Source organism: Spinacia oleracea, chromosome 3 (assembly GCF_020520425.1).
Source record: "Spinacia oleracea cultivar Varoflay chromosome 3, BTI_SOV_V1, whole genome shotgun sequence".
Lineage (NCBI taxonomy): Eukaryota > Viridiplantae > Streptophyta > Magnoliopsida > Caryophyllales > Amaranthaceae > Spinacia > Spinacia oleracea.
In genome coordinates, this window is record NC_079489.1 from 155,541,817 (window position 1) to 155,552,920 (window position 11,104).

Here is an 11,104-nt window from a genome sequence, read left to right on the forward strand (position 1 = left end):
TGACAAATTTTTAGCGTAAATATTTTGTTTTAAAAAAAACTTATTTTGTTGAAAAAAAATAAATTAGTTGTATGTCAAGCTGTCTGACTGTAAAAATTTTTTAGAAAGAAAAATTAATTCATTAATAAAGAGTCATACGACATCTACAAGATAAATACAGATCTAACAAATACATGACAAAATAAATCAAATAAATGTTTCCTTCATCAAAACTACGGTCGTTGAATGAATCTTGCACTGTAGAACGTCTCCCGTATATAACGTTGGAACATGCAACCTTTTCAGAGAGAGGGTCTAACGGTTTGTTGTAGCCGCGATGATGATTTCCACTTGATTCATCTGAATGTACTCGAAAATTTGATATTTGTTGCGATCCCGCATAAAACTTTACCAACGAACCAATTATACATAAATCCATTGAACGACAAAACAAACATACTAATACTAACTCCACCATAGGGAGACTAATGAACAAGGACGAACTCCGCCTATATGGTGAAAATTTATTGAATTTATGAGACAATAACTGAATTAAATGAAGGGGAAGGGTCGAAAATAGTCCAATTTCCGAAAAAATTAGACTATTTCTGGCCTACGACGGCCAAGAAAATTTGTCCGACTAGAACTTGTTACTGAAGAAGTTAATTTTGCTAGCTTATTGAATATACTTCTTTTATTTTGTTTTCTTACACACTGGTTATTTTCACGCATTTCAATGTACAACGTTGATCATTAATACCTTATTTATTTGACACAAAAATTTGTAAAAAGTTGAAATTTGAAAAATACATAGAGAAAAATCTAACAAGATCCGCATCAATGTGTTTTAGTACTAAAAGATGGAGAAACTATCAACCTTATTTTTTCTTAAATAAATAAAAATAAGGCTTTGTTCTCACGAAATAAGTTTAGATAAGTTAAGAAAAAGTAAGACTTTCCTAGACGACTAGGCCTGATCGACCATAGCCCGACCCGTCCCGAAAAAGTGTGGCTTTGGACAACCTCAAATACGCATTTTAGACAAAATCCCGAGTCCAACTTGTCCGTTTTGACACGAAAACACGTACCAAACTTATAGGTTAGAGCATTATTTTTTGTGTTAAAGCCTAACCTAATCCGCACTTTGATCACTTCCGGTGTTAACCAAGTATAATTTATAATTAAAACAAATTCTAAATTTCGCGAAAAATAAACTAAAATCAGGTGAATGAAACGACCGATCAGTTAAAATAAACAGACTCTAAAATCTAAATACAAGTATACCAAAGCGAGATCCATATAAAAAAACAAACACAAAAAGGGGTCAGGTCTAAATCTTGCTTTGACTAAACAAATCATAATCACAAGTACTTAGGTTAATATTTTATTTCCGTATATTTCGATTGCAAAGTGGACCGGATTTAATGCTCTTTTTTGTCACTATTTCTTTCTTCCCTTTTCCTCTTTTCCCTTTAAAAAATAAAATAAAATAAAATTATACTCCCGCCGTCCTTTTTTTGTTTTTTTACGTTTGGTATTTTTCATGCGTTTTAACGAATAATTAATTTGCATTGAAATCCCTTAATTTTTTTTATTAAAACGAGATAAATTACGTTTATTTATAATGTTTTCACTTTTATCAAAATTCTGATATTGGGAAATGAGAAAAATTTAATGTTCCAAAGTGTGAGAAATTAAATGAGTCAATGAATTTGATTGGTTAAAATAATGATTGGACACAAATTTTGATAGAATACTAAGTTATTTATGGGATAATATAAAAGAAAATGTAAAGAACATTTTAAAATACCCAAAAATAAAAACGTAAGAAAACAAAAAGAGACGGAGGGAGTACTCCATAATTAACAGCATATTAGACCATTAGTAATTCTGAAATTGACACGCATTGACAAATACTGAAAAACGCAAAGCTGTATGAAACGTGAGAGTGTGTGTGAGCTCATCTTTTGTGTTTATATAACCAAATCTCTCATTTTGCTATTCCCAACACCAAATTTCAGTAGTGAGAGAGAGAAGAGAGAGAAAGAGACCCTTCATCTCTGATCTCTTTACTCTTCTTCTTCTTGCTCACATTCCCATCTAAATTAGCAGCAAAAAGATGAAATCTTTAGTGTTATTTTGGGCACTAATTGTGTTTATAAACACCAAATTGATACAATGTAGTGTTACTTATGATAGCAAAGCACTTTTAATTAATGGCCAAAGAAGAATCTTGATGTCTGGTTCAATACATTACCCCAGAAGCACTCCTGATGTATGTTTATATATGAACTTCATCTTTTTACTGTAATTTTCTGGGTTTTTTTTCTTCTTCTTAATTACTGTATTTTTTAACTTTTTTTTTTGGGTTTAATGTAGATGTGGGAAGATCTGATAATGAAGGCCAAAAATGGAGGGTTGGATGTAATTGATACCTATGTTTTTTGGAATGTTCATGAGCCTTCTCCTGGCAATGTACTTTACTTCTGTACCCCATTTATTTTTTTTCCATTTATTTTACCTGTTGAGTTAATTAAGTAATTATTTATTTGATTAATTTTACTGGGTTTACATTTTTGTCATTATGGCTGAAATGGGGTTTTTGATTTGGTGGAATTGAATTTGTTTCAGTACAATTTTGAAGGAAGATATGATTTGGTTAGATTCTTAAAGATTGTACAGAAAGCTGGACTCTATGTTCATCTCAGAGTTGGACCTTATGTCTGTGCTGAGTGGAATTTTGGGTAACTAATTCTCTTAATTCTCTATACACTTAGTTTTTTTTTTGGTTGAGAGAACTGCAAATGTACAAATGATGTAGATTAAATTGGATTTCTTTTACAAATGATGCAACTAATTGAGTAATCAGTCTTTTTTTTTTTTTTTTTTTTTTTGTTTTTTGACAAGAATAATCAGTCTTTATTGGAATTCAAGGAATAGGACTAAAATGATAAAAGGGGTCAATTTGTGAGTATTATTCTAATACAGATTTTGTGGGTTTTGTAGTGGGTTTCCTGTATGGTTGAAGTATGTACCAGGTATCAGTTTCAGAACTGATAATGAACCCTTCAAGGTTGGAATCTGAATTTTTTACACTTTCATCTGTTATTTGTCAAATAATATTCTGTAGTTCTTAATCTAAAGTTTGATTGATAATCATTGAATGGGATTCTGCAGATGGCAATGCAAGGATTCACTGAGAAAATTGTAAACTTGCTTAAGAGTCATAACCTGTTCGAGTCTCAAGGCGGACCGATTATTCTTGCACAGGTAACAATTAGCAAACTGAAACTGAACTATTAGTATTACTGTTGTATTTTTTGTGGAAATGTGGGTGTTAGGGGAGTTTATCAAGTTTTTGACATGATCCTATTTAAGGTTTATTAATTCTATATAATATGGCTTAATTGCTTCATTTGGCCATTTCTCACTAATAGAGTAAAAGGCAAAACACAAAAGGTGTCTCTTTCAAAAGTAAATTCCATACCTCATAATCACCCAAGAATAAAAAGTGGAGTTTATCAAGTTTTGACATGATCGTACTTAAGGTTTGTTAATTCTATAATATGGCTTAATTGCTTCATTTGGCCATTTCTCACTAATAGAGTAGGTAAAGCACAAAAGGTGTCTCTTTCAAAGTAAATTCCATACCTCATAATCACCCGGGAATAACAATGGGTTTTATCAAGTTTTGATATGATCTTATTTAAGGTTTGTTAATTCTATAATATGGGCTTAATTGCTTCATTTGGCAATTTCTCACTAATAGAGTAAAAGGTAAAACACAAAATGTGTCTCTTTCAAAGTAAATTCCGTACCTCATAATCACCCAGGAATAACTTTATCGGCCTATCCTTTTCCTATATGCAAGTCCTGCTCCTAACTAATTTTGTCGGTTAGAAGGTTATGTTAATGAAGTTTATCAAGTTTTGACATGATCCTATTTAAGGTTTGTTAATTCTATATAATAAGGCTTAATTTCTCCATTTCACTAAAAGGTAAAACACCAATTAGTGTCTCTTTCAAAGTATTTCATAATCAACCAGGAAAAACTCTATCGGCCTATCCTTTTCCATAATCAACAAGTCATGCTCCTCACTAATTTTGTCGGTTAGGCGGTTATAATAATGAAACATGTTTTTTATATGTAAATTGTGTGATTTTTGGTTCGTTCATGCTAGGTTGAGAATGAATACGGGAGACTAAGAATGAGACTTGGACAAGAAGGGAATAACTACATGAATTGGGCTGCAAACATGGTTCAGAGTTTGCAGACAGGGGTTCCTTGGACCATGTGCAAGGACGACGGAACACCTGATCCTCTGGTGAGAACATTCTTGCAATTCGAGTCACCGATTCTTGATTTGCATACACTTCCTCCATTCCCTAAATATCACACCATTTAAATTTTTACGCTATCTACCCTGACCTTTGTTCATCTTTTGTGATTTATACGTTAGAAAAATGGTAGTCATATGGGATTTTGTTAGATTTGTATTGATATAGGTAAATTTTCTAAATATAAATTTTTATAAATTTTACTTATACATAATTCGAGATTTTAAGAGTCAAAGTCATGTGTTGGATAGCTTATAATCAATCATGGTGCAATATTTAAGGAACGGGGAGGAAGTATGTTGTTTAAGGCATTAATCCTTGTGTATAACAAAGACTATTGCTGTCTGCTGTAAATTCTCATATTAAGCTTTTGTTTGTTTTGCTTACTGAGGCAGATAAACACTTGCAATGGTTTCTACTGCGATAATTTTAAACCAAATAAACAATTTAAACCCAAGCTCTGGACCGAGGCTTGGACTGGCTGGTACGGTTCTCTCGATATATAATTGTTTTTCTTCACATTTAAACATCTAAATTATGCTGAGAATTGGATTAGATTAGTGTCTTGATGTGGAATCATGAGCAGGTTCACCGAGTTTGGAGGACCCAGTCACCAAAGACCCGTACAAGATTTGGCTTTTTCTGTTGCAAGGTTCATACAAACCGGAGGATCTTTTGTCAATTACTACATGGTAAATTCTTTTATAGACCAAGTTTCCTTGGGTTCAATGTTTGTTAAACCTTTTTAACAAATACCGTGTCACAACAGTACCATGGTGGGACAAACTTCGGACGAACTGCTGGAGGTCCATTTATCACTACTACTTATGACTACGATGCTCCTCTTGATGAATACGGTAAGAGTTGAAGATCTCTTCAATCAAAAGTACTTTCTCCGTTTCAAAAACTTTTAGTTTTACCATTATTCATCCACCAAACTTTGACCATATATTTTACTAATCTATTAAAAGCAAATGTTATCAAGTTAAATGTCGTCGAATTAATCTCATTATATACTTTCATACTCCCTCCATCCCGGAATACTTGACCTGTTTTCCTTATCGGGCCGTCCCTTAATACTTGACCTGTTTCTAAAAATGGAAATATTCTAACAATATTATATTATTTCTCACTCCACCCCTATTAACCCACCTACCCCCTACTCCATACAAAAAATAATTAAAAATTCAACCCCTACTCTCCCCCAACCCCACCTCTTAACCCACCTCCCACTAACTACATTAAAATAATACCCCACTATCAACTACTACCTATTAAATTAAATAAGTCAATTCAAATCCCTTAAACTCTGTGCCGGTCAAACGGGGTCGAGTATTCCGGGACGGAGGGAGTAAATATTAAAATTTAAGATTGTTTTACATCATGATAATTATTGATAATTATGGTCAAAGTGTTAGCAATCTTTTTGAAACAGAGGGAGTAGTTAAAGGCCTTCAGAAATTCTACATTGGATTGCTTATTTGTATGTACTAAGAAGGAAAAGGCGAATATAATGGTTACTTCTTTTCTGCATATAGGTTTGATCCGGCAACCAAAATATGGTCACCTAAAAGAACTTCATAGAGCAATTAAGCTATGTGAACCAGCACTAGTTTCAGCGGATCCTATTGTTACTCAGTTGGGAGATCATCAACAGGTTTCTCCTCGACCTACAGAAACTAGGAAACACGCTTATGCATATCAAAAAATTTCTCTCTGTTTTTTTAACTGCATATACTGATACAAAGTATAAACCCCTGTTAATTTTTTTTCAGGCTCATGTATTTTACCAAGAAAAAGGAGGTTGTGCAGCTTTTCTTTCAAACTATGACACAGAATCTGGTGTGAGAGTTCTGTTCAATAATCGGCACTATAGCTTACCTCCTTGGTCCATCAGTATACTCCCGGATTGCAGAAATGTAGTTTTCAACACTGCAAAAGTAAGTACGCTGCAAATCCTGATAAAAAGGCTTAAATAAGGTGGAGTTATTATTATTCACTTGATTTGGAATGAGGTAGTAAAAATCTTGGTTACACATGACTACAGGTAGGAGAACAAACATCGCACATGGAAATGTTGCCGAGCAACACAGAAATATTTTCTTGGGAGAGCTATAATGAAGATGTATCAGCTTTAGATGACGGCTCAAGCTCAACAGTAACGGCCGTTGGTCTCTTAGAACAGATTAACATGACCAGAGATAGTACCGACTATCTCTGGTACAAAACTAGGTACACATGACAATTCTTTTCGCTATTTCTATGGGCTTAGGCTCCGTTTGGTAGGGTGTAAAATGGTTTTATGGAAATCGATTTTCCCCTTTTCAATCGTTTTACGTTGTTTGGTTTGGCAAGGGATGAAAAACAAAGGTGGAAAAACTTTTCCATATGAAAAGGAGGGAAACCACTTTTTCACTTTTTCACCTTTCCTTCTTTTCTCTTTACGTCCCTCGCCCTTCCCTTCATTCTTCACCATTTTCTCCCATTTTCCTTTAAGGAACCAGACAAAGGAATACTAGTTTGGAATTGCGTTTTCCTTTGGAAAATCATTTTGCACTGAAAACGTTTTACACCAAACCAAACGGAGCTTTAATGTATTCTTCTATCGTACTCGAGAATTCAAACTCCAAGTCTTACTCTTAAGTCATTTTCTTTGATGGGGTGTTCTTGCAGTGTTGATATTAATCCATCAGAGTCTTTCTTTCACGGCGGGCAACTCCCCACACTCATAGTGCAATCTACAGGACATGCTGTTCATGCCTTTGTAAATGGGCAGCTTATAGGTAGGTACACTGCATAATGTGATATGTTTCAAAGAAAACGGCTTCAGTTGTACACTACATAATGCGATAATGTTTCAAAGAAAACGGCTTCGGTTGTAACTTAATTTTTCTGATTCAATCATTGAAAACCATTTGCAGGATCTGCCTTTGGGGAAAGGAAAAGTAGAAGATTCATCCTCAGCAAAAGAGTGCATCTACAGCCAGGAACAAACAAAATTGCTCTCCTGAGCATAGCAGTTGGTTTACCAGTATGTATCCTTCTAGCAATCTGATTCTTAACTCAGTAGGGAAACAAAAGTTCTGCCTGCTATTTGTTAAGATAAATTGTTTTTTACCACCTGCAAACGTTAAAAATGTATAAAACCGTTTTGTGGGGGCTAATAATTCAATTTCCCTCCATTTTTTTACACTCCCTCTTTGATTTTCTTTTTGTAACGGCGTACCTCTTTCACCCTAATCCCTATAATGCTATTGAATTTTGTCAATTTTGTGAATTAATGGGAAGAAAAATTATGTGAATTCATGGAAGAGAAGTAAGCAAGGGAAAAAAGGGAGTTAAAGACATGAAATCGTGGAATAAGAGAAAATTTCAGAAATATTGTGCCCCCCACATAACGGTTTTATCTATTTTTCCATTTTCAAGTCGTAAAAAACAAGTTTTGATTTTTTTTAGGTGGTAAAATACAAGTTTTAGTTTGTTTAGATGGTAAAGAACAATTTTTTGATTTTTTTTAGGTGGTAAAAAACAAAATTTCCTATTTATTATTCCCGTACTAATTTTTTTGTGTTTGATTGTTGAAGAACGTGGGAGGACATTTTGAAGATTGGGAAACGGGAATCCTAGGCCCCGTAGTATTACACGGCCTTAATCAGGGAAAACTTGACTTATCCTGGGAGAAATGGACATATCAGGTGATTTAAGTTGTACAAATCCATACTTTAAATATGTTCCAACCAACAAACTATTCTTTTTTGGTAACATTAGGCATCTTCTTTCAGGTCGGTCTAAAGGGGGAGTCCATGAATCTCGCTTCTCCAAACGGTATATCCACGGTAGAATGGATGGACAGTAAAATAGCTGTGCAAGACCAGCAGCCATTGATGTGGCACAAGGTACATTGATTTTATTTCCTCCTTCGAGTTCTCGTTTGAATTGGTGACTTGACTCTAATATTATTCACAACTCGGGAAAAAATTGTAGGCTTACTTCGATGCACCCGAAGGAAAAGAGCCGTTGGCTTTGGACATGCAAAGTATGGGGAAAGGCCAAGTTTGGATCAACGGGGAAAGCATCGGAAGATATTGGACAACTTATGCTGGTGGTAAATGTGATGGATGCAGCTATGCTGGGAGATTCCAACCTCCCAAGTGTGAAGTCGGATGCGGCAAGCCTTCCCAAAGATGGTAAACCTTTGAAGCCATTATCTAGACCTGATTAAATTGCGTCCGGGCCGGGTTTAGGGCGGGCCACACACCTTGAAAATTCAGCCCATTAGGTTGGACCAGGCCGGGTCAAACTTTGGGTCAAATTTTTCTACACAAAACCCGCTAACCTTTGAAGCTATTGTCTAGACCTGATTAAATTGCGGGCCGGGCCAGGTTCAGACAGTGCCACGCCTTGAAATTTCTGTCAATTAGGTGGGACCGGGCTAGGCCGCTGGGTCAAACTTTGGGTCGAATTTTCTGCACAAAACCCGCTAATTCGGGCCAAAATAGTGGGATTTCGGGCCATTCGGCCGGACTAAATTGATAACTAAAATTACAATTTTGAGTTGCCCAAAAGCCACCCCCCAATTTCAATTCGTGGTGGGCCTGACCCGGTTCAAAAAACGGGATACAAATTCTGCCCAAACCCTGCTATTTTCGGGCCGGGTTGGGAAAACGTGCCTAAAAATTCTGCCCAAACACGCTATTTTTCGGGTGGGCGGGTCGGGCCAGCGGCCCGGCTCATGACGACCAGGTCTATCCTAATCAAACCAAAGATCTTTAAGAACATAAACTAAACAAGAGACTGATATGCTAATAATTTCGATTTTTGCAGGTACCACGTGCCTCGATCCTGGTTAAAACCTACAAGAAATCTGATAGTTCTGTTTGAGGAAACGGGTGGTGACCCGAGCAAAATATCTCTTGTGAAGAGATCAATGAACACAATTTGTGCACAGGTCTCTGAAACCCACCGAACCGTTAAAAGCTTTCAGATTGAAAGCTATGGTACTACAACACAGGAATTCTACATACCCAAAGTCCATTTGCATTGTGCTCCAAACCAATACATTTCTTCAATAGCATTTGCAAGCTTTGGAACTCCTGTTGGAACTTGTGGGAAATATATGAAGGGTTCTTGCCATGCTACTACCTCATCTGCAGTCTTAGAAAAGGTACTGATATGACTTATGTTTTGTACTTTTTAGGGTTTTATTGCATCGAGTCTATTCTAGAGGGGTGTGCAAAAATCAGTCCAGACCGTAAAACAAACGGAAGGACCGACCTCGGACCGGAGGCAAGCGGTCCAGTCTCCAAGTTGAGAAATATTATTTTTTGGTCATCGGTCCGGTCCGGTCCGGTCCGGTCCGGTCCTAAACCCCATAAAATCGGATCAAACCGTAAAACAAACCAAAGGACCGACCTCGGACCGGACCGTACCGGACCAGAGGCAATCGGTCCAGTCTCCAAGTTGAGAAATATCATTTTTAGGTCTTCGGTCCGGTCCAAAACCCCATGGAACCGGATTTTAGATCAGACCAGTTTTTTCTTTAAACAATATAATATAAGCTATTTAAAAAGTTACTTTCCTCCTTTGATACGTAAGAAATATTACCATATTATGAGATATTTTATTTTATCTTTCAAAAAATAGCGTTAAACAATTAGTTTACATGTTTATTTTTTACTGTATTTTGTAGAAAACATAAAAAATATAGAGATAGGCGTACAACCGGTCCAAACATGTCCGGGTCTTGAATTATCCAAAAACCGGTCTTCGATCTGGGTCGGTCTGGTTTTTTCTTTAAAAAATATGATATAAGCTATTTAAAATGTTAATTTCCTCCTTTGATATGTAGGAAATATTACTATATTATGAGATATTTTATTTTATCTTTCAAAAAATAGCGTTAAACAAGTAGTTTTCTATATATATACTTGTTTATTTTTTATTGTAAAAAATATAAAAAAATATAGAGATAGGTGTACAACTGTCCGGACCGGTTTTTTCGATCTGGTCCAAGCATAACCGGTCCAGTCTCTAGGTCTAGAATCATCCAAAAACCGGTTTTCGGTCCGGACCGGTTTTTTCGATCCAGTCCAACTGTCCAAGCATAACCGGACCGGTTTTTTCGATCCAGTCCAACTGTCCAAGCATAACCGGACCGCCGGTCCGAGTTGGCCCGGCCAGGTCCTGGTTTAAACCGATGAACCCCCTTTTGTTTCTAGTCATGTACTGAGATATTTCCTCGTTCGTTTTCTCTAACAGAAATGCGTAGGGAAGCAAAGCTGTGCAGTGACCGTAACAAACAGCAATTTCGGAGACCCTTGTCCGAACGTGTTGAAGCGATTATCAGTTCAAGCAATCTGTGCTTCAACAACGTCCACGGCTTCCACGACAACTAACCAAACAAATATACACTATTGAATCACCGTTGCACGATAGAAAACACGAGAAAGGACGGAAAAATTAGTCCCCTCAAAGTGTAAGTTTATTAGTTAGGGCTTGAAGTATAGCTAATTAGAGTTAGATTTTAGACCGTGCCAAAGTCTCTTTTCAAAGGACATTTGGGCGGGAAAATTATAGTTTTAACTTTTTTTTCAAGTGTTTGGTTATCTTATTCTATAATTGTAAATTAGTTTTGTGTTAGGTTTAGCAAGTTTGATGATTCTAGTTCTAGCCCCTGGCATTTAGACAGGGGTTGGGAAAGAATATGGTGTGAATTTGTATTTTATTTTTTGTTATTTGGGCATGATATTATATACCTAAAAGATTTTGGTGTGAATTTTTTCATATA

The 11,104-nt window shown here is 35.9% G+C and overlaps 1 protein-coding gene across 1 annotated transcript; it reads left to right on the forward strand.

The window, feature by feature from the left end:
* The first annotated feature begins 1,885 nt into the window (after window positions 1-1,885).
* On the forward strand, window positions 1,886-11,092 carry LOC110798905 (beta-galactosidase 3). Its single transcript, XM_022004104.2, has 19 exons — window positions 1,886-2,254; window positions 2,359-2,454; window positions 2,611-2,723; window positions 2,986-3,052; window positions 3,157-3,249; window positions 4,161-4,304; window positions 4,713-4,801; window positions 4,904-5,009; window positions 5,087-5,174; window positions 5,856-5,974; window positions 6,093-6,257; window positions 6,365-6,549; window positions 6,991-7,100; window positions 7,239-7,348; window positions 7,902-8,012; window positions 8,100-8,213; window positions 8,302-8,504; window positions 9,142-9,481; window positions 10,576-11,092. The coding sequence occupies exons 1-19, from the start codon at window positions 2,099-2,101 to the stop codon at window positions 10,732-10,734; spliced, it is 2,568 nt and encodes an 855-aa protein (XP_021859796.1). The 5' UTR covers window positions 1,886-2,098; the 3' UTR covers window positions 10,735-11,092.
* The last annotated feature ends 12 nt before the right edge of the window (window positions 11,093-11,104 follow it).

What these genes read in the sequence shown, in the direction of transcription:
- LOC110798905 (XM_022004104.2), top strand. Translation starts at nt 2,099, where the DNA reads ATGAAATCTTTAGTGTTATTTTGGGCACTAATTGTGTTTATAAACACC. An exon ending in AGTTGGGAGATCATCAACAG is followed by an intron (nt 5,975 to 6,092) that starts GTTTCTCCTCGA and finishes ATTTTTTTTCAG; the next exon opens with GCTCATGTATTTTACCAAGA. An exon ending in CATCTGCAGTCTTAGAAAAG is followed by an intron (nt 9,482 to 10,575) that starts GTACTGATATGA and finishes TTTCTCTAACAG; the next exon opens with AAATGCGTAGGGAAGCAAAG.